At 41.4% G+C, this 16042-nt stretch overlaps 1 protein-coding gene across 2 annotated transcripts in view; it reads left to right on the top strand.

The window, feature by feature from the left end:
- The window catches only part of EPSTI1 (epithelial stromal interaction 1), a 50492-nt gene that overhangs the window by 10716 nt on the left and 23734 nt on the right, over positions 1-16042 (top strand). For both annotated transcript variants that reach the window (XM_075491986.1, XM_075491985.1), the window contains exons 3-6: positions 1391-1474; positions 5239-5312; positions 5937-6020; positions 11720-11793. In XM_075491986.1, the coding sequence (XP_075348101.1) occupies positions 1391-1474; positions 5239-5312; positions 5937-6020; positions 11720-11793 (316 nt within the window). The remainder of the gene's footprint in view (positions 1-1390; positions 1475-5238; positions 5313-5936; positions 6021-11719; positions 11794-16042) is intronic.

The following is a 16042-nucleotide window of genomic DNA, read 5'->3' as shown; positions in this document are numbered from 1 at the left end:
AGAAATATTAGGCATGTGTTAAAAAGCTTTCATTGCCAAAAGTTACAGCAAAAGAGCCATGAAATAAATTCTGTATGGAGGGGTGACCAAGCACTGCAGTCCGGCACTCCTGGCTGTTTTTTTGAGCAAGATATGAAAGCTGAAGGAGTGTCAGTCAGCACTCCTCATGTTTTGAGTCCTCAAGGAAACAATGCAATAAAAACATTTCTTCTCAAACTTTGTGAGTTTGGCTGAAGTGCTTCACCAGCAGGCTGCTCTAGGGTTGGGTTGCCTTTGGTTGAGAGAAAGAAAATGGACAACTTCTGAACCAAACCATAATCTTCTGGAAGGAGGAATAAAAGCAGATCATCTTAGAGCTGACTGATGCTAACACCAAAGGTGCTGCTGCTCTACTAAAGAACTTTTTTCACTTTGTGCCACCAGCATGCAAAGTCTGAAGCATGCCAAGTATTTCTGCCTCAGATACTGGCAGAAATAGGGCCTCAACGAATCCAGTCTCTATCTAAGTGCTTGTTTTAAAGATGAAATAACAAGCTGGTATCTCCCTTGGGCCTCTTTAGAGATTTGCCCAGGAACCGGCTTTATCTTGTTAGAGGAGAGCTGGTGTTAGCGTCTGTTAGCCATAGCCTGCCATTAGAAAATATAGTTTTAGTAAGAGTGAATTGAGCTCTTAGAGCAACTGAGCTACTCCTCTAAAACACAGCTCCTCTTTCCATAGGCTTTGTGCACCTTGCTATTGAAAGAAAATGTTTTTTTTTTTTCCTCTGTCAGTTGATTTGAGTGAGCCATTTAATCAACCACCCATCCTAGAGCATATGGCTGGTGCCCCTAGACTTCCACCAACTACACTGGGAGCTTGCCACCCCTCTCACTTGTGAACACCTATGTTGAAGTATCTTAATTTGAAGCTGAATCATGCATTCCTCCTGTTTTTGTTTAGGAAGCATGTGGTTGGGAGGGAAAATTACTTATTCTTCATTTCCCTGCTGGGGAGTGTTATACCACAAGCATTTCCCTACATGCAGCAATAACATCTTAATCGTAACAACTTCTGCTTTACCTGTAGGAGTAAATACTGTGGCATTTACCTACAGGTTCCCAGGGGTTGAAAACAAGTCTATGAGTAGTCTCTTAGCTGTTTTTTGTTTTGCTTTTGGGGTTAAGTCCTAGGGTTTGCTCACCATACAGTCGCGAGTTAGGCAAAATGTTTGCCTTGTTAGCTGATCATTGCAGTGACTGTGTAACCTCCTGGGGGTTATCTGCACCCCTTGAGAACCAGTTTGTCTGTTCCTGGATGGGGTCTTCAGGGTTACATACAATTAATGATACCGGCTGCTTTTTAGTACCGCCTCTAACTTCCATTTATTTGTTTCTTTTTGTACCTGCTCAGTTGCTAAAAAAGAGCTAGATGATCTGGAGCAGTGGAAGAAAGAGCACAGGCCAGGGCCGATTAGCTTGATTCCACAGAGACTGGGTAAGACATGTAAATCAACTATTATGAATTGCAAAATTTTGTTTTCCAGGACATGAGACATTTTTCGCTTTTTCTCACACGCTACTTATTAAAGAGATTCAGTGTCAATAAGGGCTAACATGAGCCTACTGTATGTGCTCTGTGCTTTTTGATGGTCATGGCAATGAAGATGTTTCTGAAACAAAACAGCATAGACTGTCACTCAAGAAAACTGTCGAGATCAGTGTAGAAAATCTATACTAACATTTGGGAAAAAGAGGTGGATTATCCCTCCTGCTGGCAACGTTGTCTGTGGTTGATGTCTCTGAGGGGACGCACACTTGGCATTAGCGTGCAGATGGACAGCATGTGTTGGGGACCCTCCAGTTACCCATAAGAAAACTCCTCTGTGTTAGCAGCCAGTACATGTGCTTTCCTGATGGCTGGCTCCTGAAGAGGCAGAAGTGGTCCCCGCAGCTTCAGGCATTTGCAGGCTAAATGTGCATGAGGCTCTGTATTAACAATTCCATAAAAATAACAACAGAGATAGGTAAATGAAAAACAGGATAAAAAGCTACAGGAACTTGGGTCACGCTGAGTTGAACTGATGTGTTTGATAAGATAGCCAACTTTTTTTGGACAAGTGAGAGGAACCATAGTGGATCTCTTCAGTTATAACCACTATAAAGCATTTAATTTAGTGCTATTTGGGAGTTAGTTTAAAAATAACTAAAAAGACCAAAACCAACCCCAACACACCCCCAATCTTGTACAAAGAATAGGGCTGCAGGTTGTGCTGAAGCAGAAGGAAGGTTATTAGAAGTGCTTTTCAAGTACCAGTCTTCAGACTTATCTTGTTTTAGTATCTTTCTTTAATGTCTTTGGCACAAAAAGTAGGAGAGAGCTGATGAAACTTGCTGACAAGACAAAACTTGAAAACATCCTCCGTATAGAACATGATGAGGATACTGCGCAGCAAAAATGGGATGACCTTGAGGAACTGCACTAATAGAAATGGGACAAAATTCATTCTTACAAAGTGAATGATTATAATGATGCCTTTATTAGTTTTGTAAAACTAGAGCTCCTCTTCTTTCTCTTGGCTGTTGTAGGAGAATTTGGGGTGCACAGTGCAGGCTATTGTGTGCTTGACCTGGAAACTAAGTTCTTTCTTTGCCATGCTATACAAGATAAGATTGGGCTGGTTTACTGTGTATAAAAATAGATACCAGGTGGGAGATGGAGGAATTTGAACTAACTCCAACCCAGATTTGTTTCTGGGGTCAAGGTGATACTGGTCCCACATGTTTGTTTTGCCCTGCAGCCTGAGTCCCAGTTGTTTGCTGTGGTGAACCTACCTTTGCAAGTTGGTGTAATGCCCTGTATTCCCACCATCCTGTGGCCAGACATGGTCTTTGTGAGTTCATACATACTAGCTGCTTCTTGCCTGTGAGCAGTTCCTAGAAGACATGCTTCTGTCCCAAGAGGACCACAAAGCTTTTTGTTGAAGAAAGTGAAATCTGAAAACACAAAGTTGGTGTGTGGTGTATGTGCAGAATGTGCGCAGGTTGGCTGCGTGACTGGGGATATGATGGCAAACCAGCAGTGATTAAGAGTGTGGGGAGTCTTAACTTCTTCTGGTCCCACTGCATTTAAAAACTTTCTTGGGAAAGAAGCAAATTAAGGAGAAAAAAAAAAAAGGGCAAGAAAAAGCTGAAAGAATTCAAGGAGGTTATATGAGCTCTTCAGTCACTGTCTAGCTGCCACTTAGAAAGACCCCTGGAGAGAGACACATGCATTGAGTTCAGCGCCTCTGAAAAGAGGTAAGGTGCAAAGATTATTAGATCTTATCATTCCCACAGGAACAAATTTGGAACAGAAGAGAGCTCAAGGAAAGAGAAAAAAAAATGTAAGTGGCATCTCTAATTTCACAACTGTAGGTACTCATTAAGGTAAAAAAGTATCCTATGTTATTTTCTCAGAGTGATTTAAGACACTACACATCTAGTCCAAATCACCAGAGAATTCTTAAAGTTGAAGTTTCTTAACACTCATGCTTTCCATAGGGAAATAAGTATTTTGGATTTCAACTCTGTAATATTTGACTGGCAAACTTTCAGGTGCCATAGAGGGATGAGAGCAATGAAGAATGGAAGTTCCACCCTCCTCCATAAGCAATCACCCTCCTCCATAAGCAATGAGTGGAGCAACAAATCATGCCTGATAAATGCAATGGCCTCTCTTTTGATCATATTATATAAAGCCAGTCACAACATACGCTGAATTCAGTGAAACATTTGACGCATTACAGCCAAGCCAACGTGAATGAATTAAATCTGGCTGAAAGGCTATAGGCAATGGCTAATAATGATCAGTAAAATACTTGTTTAGCGCTGATGTCCAGCTGTACATGCAGAAATGCACAGTGAACTTGGGAGTGTTAAATGTTGCCAATAAAAGGCTAGAAGAAAGATCAAGCATCCAAAAGGTTTCAAAACTTGTTTAGTAGCAATTTTATTTCCTAGACCTGGGGAGGAGACACTCTACAATGCCAGCTGTACGCTTATTGCTACTGTAAGCCTGTTGCTTGTGTACTGTATGGCCAGTCTTTCTTGCGAGCTTAATCTTACAGACTTATCTGTGTGCATAGGAACGTTTCCACACTTAGGGAATTGATCTCCCGTTCACTGAACCTCACAAAAGCACCTAAAGATTAGTTACCTTCCATTAGTAAGTGGAGAAGGCTACTTTTAGTGAAGGGTGATCCCTCCTGAAAGATCTAGTATAGTTGTCTTGCATTTTAGGCACCGCAGGTAGCACAGATTAGTCCAGCTGTTTCTGTAGAATTAACAGTCAGGTAGTGGGGAACTTCTCAGAAAATCAGTAGGTGAAAATACAGCCGTCATCCTCAAAATGGGGTGGGAGCTGCTGTTGTTTTTTCTGTTTTTTCTGTTTTTTGCAACAACCGAGGGAATGAATCGCTGGCTTTCCCAAAGCAAGAAAATACTTTGGAAAATAGTAGAACAGAATAATAGAATTAAACCCATTCCCTCCATCCCTTAAGACCTATTATCACTTTCTCTGTGTGCTTGGGGTTTTTTTTGTTCATTTTGTTTGTGGGTTTGGTTTTTGTTTTTTTGGTTGAAAGCTGAACATTACAGCCAGAGGTATAGATGTTCTCAAAAGAGAGCCTGTGCCTTTGGAAAGGGCACCTTCTGCTAGCTAGATATGAATATGAGGTCTGTGGGAAGAGGCTTTGATTTCTGTTTCAGAAAAGGGATTCTTCCTTGAGCCCCAAGGCATTACTTAGAAGATATTCAAATGATAGCATCCCATTAGAGCTGGCAGAGACTCCAAGCTCCTAAATTTGATAAAAGAGAAACTTTTTGGCAATAAAATTTCTGACTCTGTATGTGTGTGTGTGACAAACTGAGCAAAGGTGGGGAGAGCTGGATCTGAAAATGAAGACTCATCTGCAAAGCGTGACTGATTTTCTGAAAATGGAATAGTTCTTCGGTGAACTGATCATATACTGTAGGACATTTGCTGGTAGAGTGGGTGATACAGTTGATGCTCTGTAAATAACAAGCTAGTGCTTTTGACGGATGGATAAAATGATCAAAAAGGTCTCCTGTCTGTTCTCTTTAATGTCAGACAGCTACTGTAATTATGAAAAATTTCCTGTATATGCATACATCCAATCTGTTGTATTGCTCTGTTCTGAAATGACTCGCATTTGAACTTAAAATGCTCATGCAAAATGCAATTTATACTTTTTTTTTAAGGTGGAAAGGAATCAGAGGCTCAAGCAAGGCAAAACCAGCAAATGATGCTCACGCAATCTAAATACCAGCAAAAGGTCAGGAAGAATAAATTTGTTTGTTTATTTTAAGAACTCGAAAAAAAGCTTTTCATGAAGTGTTTCATATGGCTATAAAATGAACTCACAACTGCTTGACAAAAGAAAGGCATGAAACCTGAAGGACGCAGCAGAAAACTAGAAACAAATGTTCTGCACCAAAGAAAATGAGAAATCTGGCTATAAATATGTAGCAACCTGTATCGCAGATCATATCTAAAATGATAACCAGTACAGTTGCAAAGCCACTTATATGCCTTGGTGTATCTTCCGGCATGCTGCCTAGACTTTGACTAATTGATCAATGCACCACCCCATCCAGTGCTTATGTAGAAATGTTGTTCCTGTTATAAAAGGTATAAACGCTTGTAAGTTATCAATCAGCTGTGTGATTCCTTGCATGGATGCCCATTTATCAGTCCTAGATTTCTCAGTCTTTGCAAAGCCAATATTGGAGTAGCTGGTACACAGGCTGCTTTATTCAGTGCCTCATTTTAAGAAAAAATTCTGGAAACTTTCTTCAAACACACTTTAAGTTTGAAAGATGTGCAGTACAGGAGTCAAGTCAAGTTACCTTATGTTTAAATTAGGTAATCAATTAAAACATATGTTTATGTCATGTAGCACAAGAGAGAAGAATATGTAAAAGCAAAAAAGGCAGCTGAAGAAGCCGAAATCCTGAAAAAGAAAGCAATTCAGAGAGAAAAGGTAAGCATGGTTACTGCAGAGTTGGAGCCATGTAACAAAGTTCATGTCTTGATGCTTGATTTTGCTGAACTAAATGGAACAGGCTAATTAATTTAAATGGTAGCTCTGGATTGCATCAAGGAGTTAGGAAATCCACTCCTACGTCTCTTTGTAGCTGACTGAAGGCTGCCTGACCTGGTGTTCTTTGGGGCTTGAGCGTTCCTTTGGCTCTTCAGAAACTCCAGCCTTTCAGTTGCATCCATACTGAAGAGTTAGCAGAAAGGGAGAACACTAGGGTCAGGATTAATGTTGTTTATACAGGTTATATAGGTCACTTTGGCATGAGCTTTCTCTGTAAGATTAGATTGTGGCAGATGGCACACAGACCTTATAGAAATTCATAATTGCCTGCTGTACACATGGGAAGAATACAAGAAAATCCAGCCTGTCATGGTAGAAAAGGCATCCAAAATATGAAAAGGTCAGTGTAGTCTATCTGCATTTTGCTGAGCGCACCCTGAAATTCAGATGTCCCTCTGGGGCTTGCACACCCAGGTGTATTGCTAAAATGTAAGATCACTTTTCCTTCTAATATTCACCATATATTGACACCAATGGTATCTCACTTTCAAATCTTCAGTTTTATTTTGCATTTGCTTGTTTTTTCTAGTTATTCTCATAAAGCATCTTCTCGTCCTGTGTGCTGCATAAACCTTTGTAAAAGTTCATTCATGTCTCCTTGGTGGAAACCAAGCAGCACTCACTGGAGAATGTAATGTGGAATTTAAATGACAAAAGAAAAGAGGGGGAGCATGATACTGGTGTGCACAGTAGTAATGAGAGAAAGGGAGATTTCAGGTTTGCAAGTTTTGTCTGCACAACAGTAAAAATGATCTTCTGCAGAAGCTGAATGCTGAGAGTTAATTAAAAAGTCATCACTACTGGATGGCGTACAAGGGCATGCGTAAACAAAAATAGCCTTAATTGCCTCTAGGTAAGGGTTAGCCTGTTCCCAGTCTTTCAGTGGTTTAGCATTACGCTTTGGGGATAAGCCCAGGCACAATAGCTCACAAGGGCAATAAATATTATCATGTGAAAATGTCATTAACAGTTACCAGCTCATGTATAGCTCCAGAAGCAGTGATGATAGCAATGGTAGAAAGGGGATTAATTATATTTTATTCACCTATTAAATATATGTTGTTTGCCCATGGGCATTGGACAAGAAAAATGTTGCAAGACTGCTATAATTTATAGTTACACCTAGAAAATACATTGATGTATCAGTTTCGTTTTCATGCTCTTTAATTTCCTTACCTTCACTCCCACCGATTATAAAATGTTTATAGATGTTGTAGATAGTAAAAATGTAACTATCAGTTTCTTCTAAAGGAGAATGCAACATCACGGCAAACACCTTTGCCAAACAGACTGTTGAATTTGAATAAATAAACATATACCCACAAAGCAAACAAACGAAACAGAGGAGCATGAAAGGGAAGTCTTAATTTGAATTTGCTTATTCAGGTTGTCTTCCACAATAGTGCTTGAGCTGATGAAGATTTCTGCTTGGAAGGTGTTTATATATTAAAAATTCAACTCTCTGTTTAAGAAAAGCATGCTGGAAAGCTGGAAAGGTGTCAGTTTAGCTATCTCACCCTGCCTGCAGATGAAAGGCTTCGTAGAGCTGAGGATGACAGGAAAGGGACCCTAAAGAACTGGCAGTGTGCGACCAACATTGGGCTCTGGTTGCTGCAGGAGAGGAACTTTTTTGTTAAAGTGATAGATGTGTAGACAACTGCACCTGCAGGGCATCGGCTAAGAGCATGTCTTTCTGCAAATTCACAAGCCTTCTTTTCTTGCTGGCCAGTCTGTCTTTTGCTCAAGGTTATTATTCATTCAATAAAAACCAAATTGTCTGACAGTCTGAAAGGAGATAATGGCTAGCCAGCTTTATCAGCAGGGGCCCTGAAACTTTCACAGCTGGAGAGCTAGTTTGCCAACAAACGCGAATGGTGAAGCCCTAAACGCTAATGCCCGATGACTAGAACGGGTGCTGGTACTCAGCTCAGTTCTTCCTTGATTGTAAGGGTGATGTACTGTAAGCCAGCGCTGCTTATGAACATAGGATCTGTTTACGTTACTGCTTTAATTCTGGTTTTGCAGAGAAAAGCAGTATCCACTCTCCCGTTATCCTTGTGACCAAGAGAAAACTGGGTGTCTGCCAAAGCAGTACCCAAATGTGGAAGGTCTGCCTTACCATCTGTACGAGTCCACCTGCCTGTCTCTGTCATTCTTTAATTAACCATGAGGTTAGGTGCTGGAATACCAACACTCTTGGCATCTACCTTGCCTCTCTCCAGCTCCCAGAGAGAAGAAAGGTGGATCCTTCCCCTTCATTCTGTGTTCGACGGGACCAGTTTGTGCGAACTGGTCCTTGGGTCTCCGTGTGTAGCAGTGAATGGGATTTGGGATCCTGTGCGCTCCATGTCGGGCAGCTTGTCCTAGGACTGCTTTGATTTGTTCATGGGATAACCCTGGGCTGCATGAGTTTGGATCTTCTTCTAAGCTAGTGATCACTGAGTGCTCACTGAAATAATTCAGGAGAGGCTTTGTAACATTAGCAGGGTAGTCCCCATTTCTGTATTTGTCTCTAGTGCTGAGATGTGTGTCTGATCTGCAGAAAGTGTGGGAGTACATGGGAAGTAGCATTATTATTATTTGCTCATTAGCAGCAGGCACCTGCAGTTGGGTATCTTTTGTACAGACCTTCACATCACAGATTTTGACCAGACCGCACCATAACTTCCTTTGTGTCTTTTGGGTGACAGGATTGTCAAAGTTCCCAAGAAAATAAGCAAGTGGCTGATATTTGGCTTCTTGTTTTTTAAGCTTTCTGCATTTGTGCTGTACACAAAATAGCATAACTTCAGTGCACTGGATATTTCTGTTTCCTGTCATTCCGTCCCTGTTCCCTTGCCTTTAGCCTTTCCTTGTATATTCTAAATCTTGACTAAATATTAAAAGATTTGAAAGATTTGAAGTGGAAAGGCTCAGTGTAATTCTACTGCGTGCAACTTTCTTTTGCTCTTGCATTACATAGTAACAGTCCTGCCATCTTTAGAAACTGTCCTATTTAGAATAAGCTGTAATTTCATTTTATTCTTTATCAAATCATGTGCTCTTTAATTTGACTGTGTTAATCAGCATGAATGGCCTTTTTTGGGAATTTGTTAAAACCAGGCACTTTACAGACCTTCTGCTAATGCTTTTCAACATGTTTACCTTCAATATCACAGCTGTTCCACTCTTGGCTTTGTTTTTGAAGGCGGTGCCAAATGTGGAGTGCTTTGGCAATGTCTATTGGTAGATTGTCATTAGTTAGAGAATGTCCCAGTCCCATTGCCTGTCATTTGTACGTGTCCTAAGCAGGGGTCCCGGGGTAAACCTCTAGAGTAGAAAATAGTCGCACCACCTACAAGTAAATAATTTCAATATGCTGGCGTTTTTTTTAGGCACCATTCTGGTGGTAGAATAGCTGTAGGATGTTTCCTTCTTTTTTATCTAGTGGGAGACGGGGGTGATATTGAAGGATTGTATTTATCAAAGTTAATATCACTGTGGTGTTCTAGCTAGGAGATAGACCGCAGCAACTCCGCTGAGCTTTGGATTTTAACTTTTAGGAGCCTTGCAATATGATGGTGGATCCCATGTCAAATGCTTTTTCAGAGGTGAAGGTGTCAGCTTGCAGTGTTGAGCAGTAGTGGGGAAAAGCCTGGGAGCTATTACTGGTGTCTTGAGGGTATCAGCATCACCTTTGACAATAATAGATGCTATCAGATTTCCTTTCTTCCTCTTTCCTTTCTTTCCCTGTAAATTGTTAAGTTGCACAGATGGTGGGAGTCTTTTGCCTAAAAAATCATCTGTCTCTGGGTGGAGGGGTTAGGAGCAAACAAGATATCCCTTGGACGCTATCAAAATTTACCTGTACTGTGGGGTGATATTCCTTACTTTAGTTTGATTTTTTTTTTTTAATTGTATCAGTACTTCATACACTCTGCCACTGTCTCAGCATGTCAAATGACTGAGCAACGGGACATCTTATTCAGAGATTCGTCTTCCTCCTTTAGTTTATTTTCCCATTGCCTTTTTCCAAATAACAACTTCTAAGTCATTTGCCTTCCAACAGTTTATATTATTACACAACATAGTGGCTCTTTTCCTGTCTGCAGACATCTGACAGGATTTTTTTTTTTAATCCAATACATGCCGAGGAAGAATTTGCACTTGTTATGCAAATCTCTTCCAGAGAGTCATTCTTTATCCAATTAAAAAATACCCACCCTGAAATCACTGAAGGCAAAGTAATTGAGTAACTGCCAGTAGAACTGTAATTTTTCTGAAATGTTATTGATTGCAGGACAGGAAGAAAATGATGGGGGTGGGGGTTACAGCCGTATTCTTAACACCGCTTTCCCCCTTACACACACACACACCCCCTGTTCTACCTGGCCTTGCACAATACCTCTGCCCAGGTACAGTGTCCTCTCCCTGATGTGGGGCTCTGACCAAATGGGCCATTCCCACCTACAGCTCCCTTCTCATCTCCGCAACATACTGTCTGAAATTTCCAGGGCACACTGTTTTGAGCAATGTCTGGTTGCTGGGTTACCAAACGATTACTTTTTTTTTTCATTTTGAGGGTGGGCGATGAGCAGAGTGACAGTCTGAGGTTGCAGTTTGCTCAACATGCTAGTCATTGTGAACCTTGGGTGGGAGCTCTTGTTGGAGCATCCCCCCACCAACTGCAGTGTGGGAGCTTGTGCTCAAAATATAGCAGGGCTGAAATCCCGGTTTGGCACTTCTGATTTGTGCTTTTAATACACTGAACTGCCTTTTGACTGCTCTTCCCACTGGACCTACCTGCAGCCTGCATGTAAAAAAAAAATTTTGGCTGGCCTCCTTTTGACTGGAATTTAGCTTGAGCTACGTATTGCTGTTGCAGCAAGTTCTCTAGTTTCTGCTTTATTTTAACGTTTTATTCTACTTGAAGTTGGGGGGTGGGGCAGCTTAGACGACCCTTCCACTGGAAATTATGTGTAATTTTATATTAAAGGACTTAATCACTTGTGTAGTATCCAGATTTCCAGAGGAGTTTTGCATGTCAAGGTTTTGGTTGACTCTTGCACTGGGCATGGTATCTGAGGCAGAATAACACTGGTTAAGTACAAACGTCTCCCACTTTCATCTGTCCTAGCATGTATTCAGCTGGCCAGTACCTAATGCTCCTGAAGGCCACAGGTCTATGTGCACGTACTCGTATCACTGCGCTTTCAGTGCTACGAGACTATCATCTGCTTTGGCGCAGTGGTTCGTGTCCTCTACCTTCTTACTAGGACCAACGTTGCTTCAGTTATACCAAGAGATGGCCCCAACAACGCTGTGGCATGAGAACCGTAAGGCTCACGAGGCCCTTTGTGAGGATAGATGGGTCTGCCAGGAGCACGGTGTGGTTTTCTGTTTCAGACTGGTCTCTTGACGAGGAGCTGTTTGGTCATGCCTGAATACTTTTAAATTTGAGATTGGGTCACTTCTGTACCCAGCTGCTGCTATAGTTGTTTTAAACCCCAGAATATTGAAGTACTTGAATTGAAATAATCAATGTTGGTTTCTGGCTTACTGGAAATCTCAAGTATGTTTTCCTGTTTTTAATGCTGTAGGCAGAGAGACTTGAAGTTAAAAAAAGGCAACAAGAAATGCAAAGAAGAGAAATGTTCCTTGAAGATCAATATTAGTAAGTAAAATTTGAAACTTATTAACTGAAATTCCTCATCTGCTTGTCCTTCTGTTTTGGGTTTGTTTGTTTGGGGTTTTTTTTAAATTATTATTTGTTTGCTTTTGTCTGGTTTGGGGCTCAGGAAGGTTTTGGCCTCTGTTGCTGGTTTTTTCACTTTTTGACTTAAAACTTTTGACTTCGGGGCAAGAGGCAATGGGCACAAACTGAAACACAGGAGGTTCCTCCTGAACATCAGGAAACACTTTTTTACTGTGAGGGTGACTGAGCATGGGCACAGGTTGCCCAGGGAGGTTGTGGAGTCTCTATCCTTGCAGATAATCAAAAGTTCTGGGCAACTGGCTCTAGGTGGCCTTGCCTGAGCAGGGGGTTGGACAAGATGACCTCCAGAGGTCCCTTCCAGCCTCAGCCACTCTGTGATTCTCTGAAATATTCCAAGCCTCCTCCATACCTTATTGTGTGAGAAATTTGGTTCAGTAAATTTCTCTTAGCTTCTCAAAACATACACTTTGAAATGAAAACCGTGAATTACAGAACGACTTTGAGCTTTCTTTCTCTAACTGAATCAATATGTGATCATTCAATCCAAGACTAATTATCGAAACAGGATCTAAATTACATCTCCACCCATTTATTTTAGTGACTAGTAAAGAAATCTAACCCACATGGAAATAATGAGGACTTCCTATATTTAGCATAGTCCTACAGCTTAAATGTAGAGATCTGCTGTGAAGACTTGTTTCCCAAGAATACCTCCTTAATGTCAAATTTAGATATGGCTTACCTCCTGACATAATTAATTCTATTGGCAGTGAAGTTCCTGCCTTGCCAGTTCACTCTACCCTATTTATTTATTTTTAACTGATCCAAACCAATTCTATCACATAATTAACACACAATGCTGTTTAGTCACCTTTACCTTTTTTATCTTTGGCTCATGAATTTACTCACCTATGTCCTCAGTATGATTGATTGCTCTTTCCTCCTCTGTGACCTTTAAAGGAGTCACTTTTGTCCCATGCTAGTAGCTGCAGTTCCTTCATAATTTGCCCAGACTCTGTTCTCTAATGTATAGACATTTTAGTGCTTTCTCACTGATCTCATCTTTCTTGTCTTTTTCCTTTTATTTCTTCCCGTTTGACTTTAGGTACAGCTCTTTCCTTAAATACATTGCCAACATTTGCCTGTAGATATTGGTATTTTGCCTGCTGTTTGTCCTCTGTTTGTCCTGGTGTGGATTTCCCCCCCACTCACCTTGATTCCTCAGGATTTCTGAAGACCCTGCACAGCTTTAGGTCTCTGCCTGTTTCTGACAGACTAGGCACCTTCATGCTCTTTGAGCCCAACTCAACAACCACCTCATCAGATCTTTCAGTGCAGGGTCCTCAGTTATGGGACTTGCTTTTTCCTGAGGGGATTCAGGAACCTTATCTTCCCATTTAATCTGATTTTTTGTCTTAAGGCTTATTCAGTTATGAACAGAGACATATCTCTTCCTTTCCCTCACCTTCCTTGTCTGCACCTTTTTTTGCTTAAGGTGGAATGAATTCTGCTGATGAGTGCTTTTTCCATTAAAAGAAGGTTGGTTCTGTCAAAAGCAGGCCCAGTCCCTCTGAGACACCTTCATGGGGACAGTTGGTTGGTCCCCAGGTGGTGCAGGAGCGCAGGCTGCCTAGGCACTGAGAAGGAGACTGGCTGGCAGCCATTCTGTCCACCGATTTAGGAAAGCCTTGTGAGCACTCAGCTGCTGTCATCTTAGGAAACCAAACTGACTGATGCAACTGAAGGTAAAGATGGACTGTCGAGCTCCATTGCTCGAGATTTTGTTCAACTATCAGAAGATTCTCTGTATGTACTATGTATTGAACATACACTCGAGGGCCCTGTATTTACTGCAGCTGGAGGAAGTGAGCTGAAAACCTACCTACAGTGGGTGCAATTTTGGTTAAGTAAAAACCTCCCATGCTGCACAGAGTGACATTAGTGCCTTCCCTGGTCTGAAGGAATCCTCTGGTGGGCAGAGGAAGAGGGGTCTTTACTACTGGATGTTGTTGAGGTTGCATTGCTAAGATACATTGGCATTATGGAGCACAACATCCAGGAGTAATGGAAAGATATGGTGTGACATCTCAGATCTTGTAAAGCGACTCCATTGAAGTACTGCTGGTTATTAGAGACATGTTCGCATAAAAGTGCTTGGTATTTAAAGACGTGCTTTTGCCTACTATGCAAAAATGAGTGACTCATTACTTCCATCATCTAAGGCCCTATGTCTAGAGGCGAAGAGAACAAATATGAGGTTGTGCCCCTTTCGTTGCTGTCTCTGCTGGATTATTTTGATCTCCTTCCCTGCTTGCTGGGAGAGGAGGGAAGGAAGGTCATGAGCTGCATATAAAGCAATGACCTCTGCAAAGTCATGGCCTGTGGAGCCATTTCAAAAGATAAGCTGCCTTGTTAGTCTGTCCTCTGTAAGCATCTGTAGCTGCAACATCACAATTTTCCTGAGGAGATCAATGCCTACCAGCAGTCTCATTAGCTGGGAAACCTTTTAAAATTGATCACCACCTCTAGCTGTATCAGCCTCCATGGGGTGCAGCCCAATCAGTACCTCTCCTGTATGAAGTGCCGCTTCTATTTGATAAGGAAAGGCACTTAAGATTCTCATGTCATTAACATACTCTGACAATAAAGTATGATGCTGCCCAGAAGTTCGTTGTTCTGATTAAATTCCTGTCACTATTAAAAACAAGAACTTCTCACTGAAATCCCCTTTCAAAGGGTGTAACGTGAAGTAAGTGAATGCCAAAAGGAAAAATTGTCTGCAACCTTGTCCGCTGTCTGGAGAATACAGTTATTTCCTATCTCTTGAAAGCCTTGTTAGCTTCTTTGTGTACAACTGGCCCTTAAAAGTCACCTGTATCTGTTATCACAGTTGCTTGAGTATGTGTTTGTGTCTTGTGAGAATAAGGTCTAGACATGCATGCAGAGGGCTGTGGAAAAGTCTGCAAGCCTCTCTCTTCTGGGATCAGCAGCTCCTCTGACCCAGGTGGACTCAAGATCTATTAGGTGACTAAAATGGACAAAATTCACAAGGTATGTTCTAAAGTAGCTGTGTATAAAAAGCCTGAAGAGCACACAGGAGCAGACTTTGGGCTGGGGGAGCTGCTGCATGGCAGGATTGCTACGGTTTGTACTAACAGAGGAGAAGCACTTGAGGGATTTATTGGTGATAGTGTTGCTGTGGTTCTGCCTCTGCAGATGCCAGATCTAGAAAATAAGGAGTAAATGTGCACTTTTCTACCAGAAACTACTTAGACATGAAATGGAGTCCTTCCTTCTGAGTAGCAGTGTCTTGGATGCATTTTACATTGATGGCCTGTGGTAGAGACTGTGTTTCTATCAGGGTACATTAAAACGTAATGAATGCTTATGTAGTCCATACTTCGCAATTGCTAATCCTTGTGAGGAAAGGACTGAGTGTCCATCTTTCCATATGGGAACGAAGAAGAGGTTAGAAGGACTTTTCAGGACATCCCCCTTTAGTTAGGACACAAAAATTGTCATTTAAACAGTAATGAGGGATGACTACCTCATGACTTGCTTTTCTCTGTGGCTTGCTGTGCAGGCTGTATGAATCTGTGCCTGAACTGTAGCGTGTCTCACCATATGGTTTTAGCCCAGCTCTCTAGTAAGGTGCTTTTATTTAATTTGGATTCAGCTTCCCAGAAACTGTAGTGTTGGATATGGTCCACTGCTTTTCTAAAAGCCATCTTCCGATTTATGAAATGGGAACAACAGTCTAGAACATAGGGTTACTTTTTTAATAGTACATTATGGCTGTTGTATCACTTCATCCTTCCCTTTGTTAAATATTCGTGCCTCTGTTTTTGTGAAGGTTGTACTCCTGTAAAAATTCCTGGCACTGCTGCACTCGGGTACATGTGTGCACTCAATATATTCTGCTCAGAATCTGGAGCTGGAAACAGAGTTTGCCAGAGTGCCTCTAAGTGCATATTCCAAACACAATGCAGCATGTTCACCAAACCAAGCTGATATACACTTGCCTGCCAAAGCAGTTTTCTCAAAAGTCGTAAAATGCAAGAAAATAAAACCTGAATCAAAACAGAATTTTTATTTATTTATCTATTTTTACAGGATAAATACTAGTGTCCTTGCCAGTTTTCAGTCCCCTATAATGTGTGGTTCAAATAGCAGGCTGGTAACAAATTTTCCCCACAGAAGTGCAAAT

Source organism: Mycteria americana, chromosome 1 (assembly GCF_035582795.1).
Source record: "Mycteria americana isolate JAX WOST 10 ecotype Jacksonville Zoo and Gardens chromosome 1, USCA_MyAme_1.0, whole genome shotgun sequence".
In the NCBI taxonomy this organism is placed as follows: Eukaryota; Metazoa; Chordata; class Aves; order Ciconiiformes; family Ciconiidae; genus Mycteria; species Mycteria americana.
The sequence above is the reverse complement of the archived record's forward strand: the minus strand, read 5'-3'. Positions and strand labels throughout refer to the sequence as shown.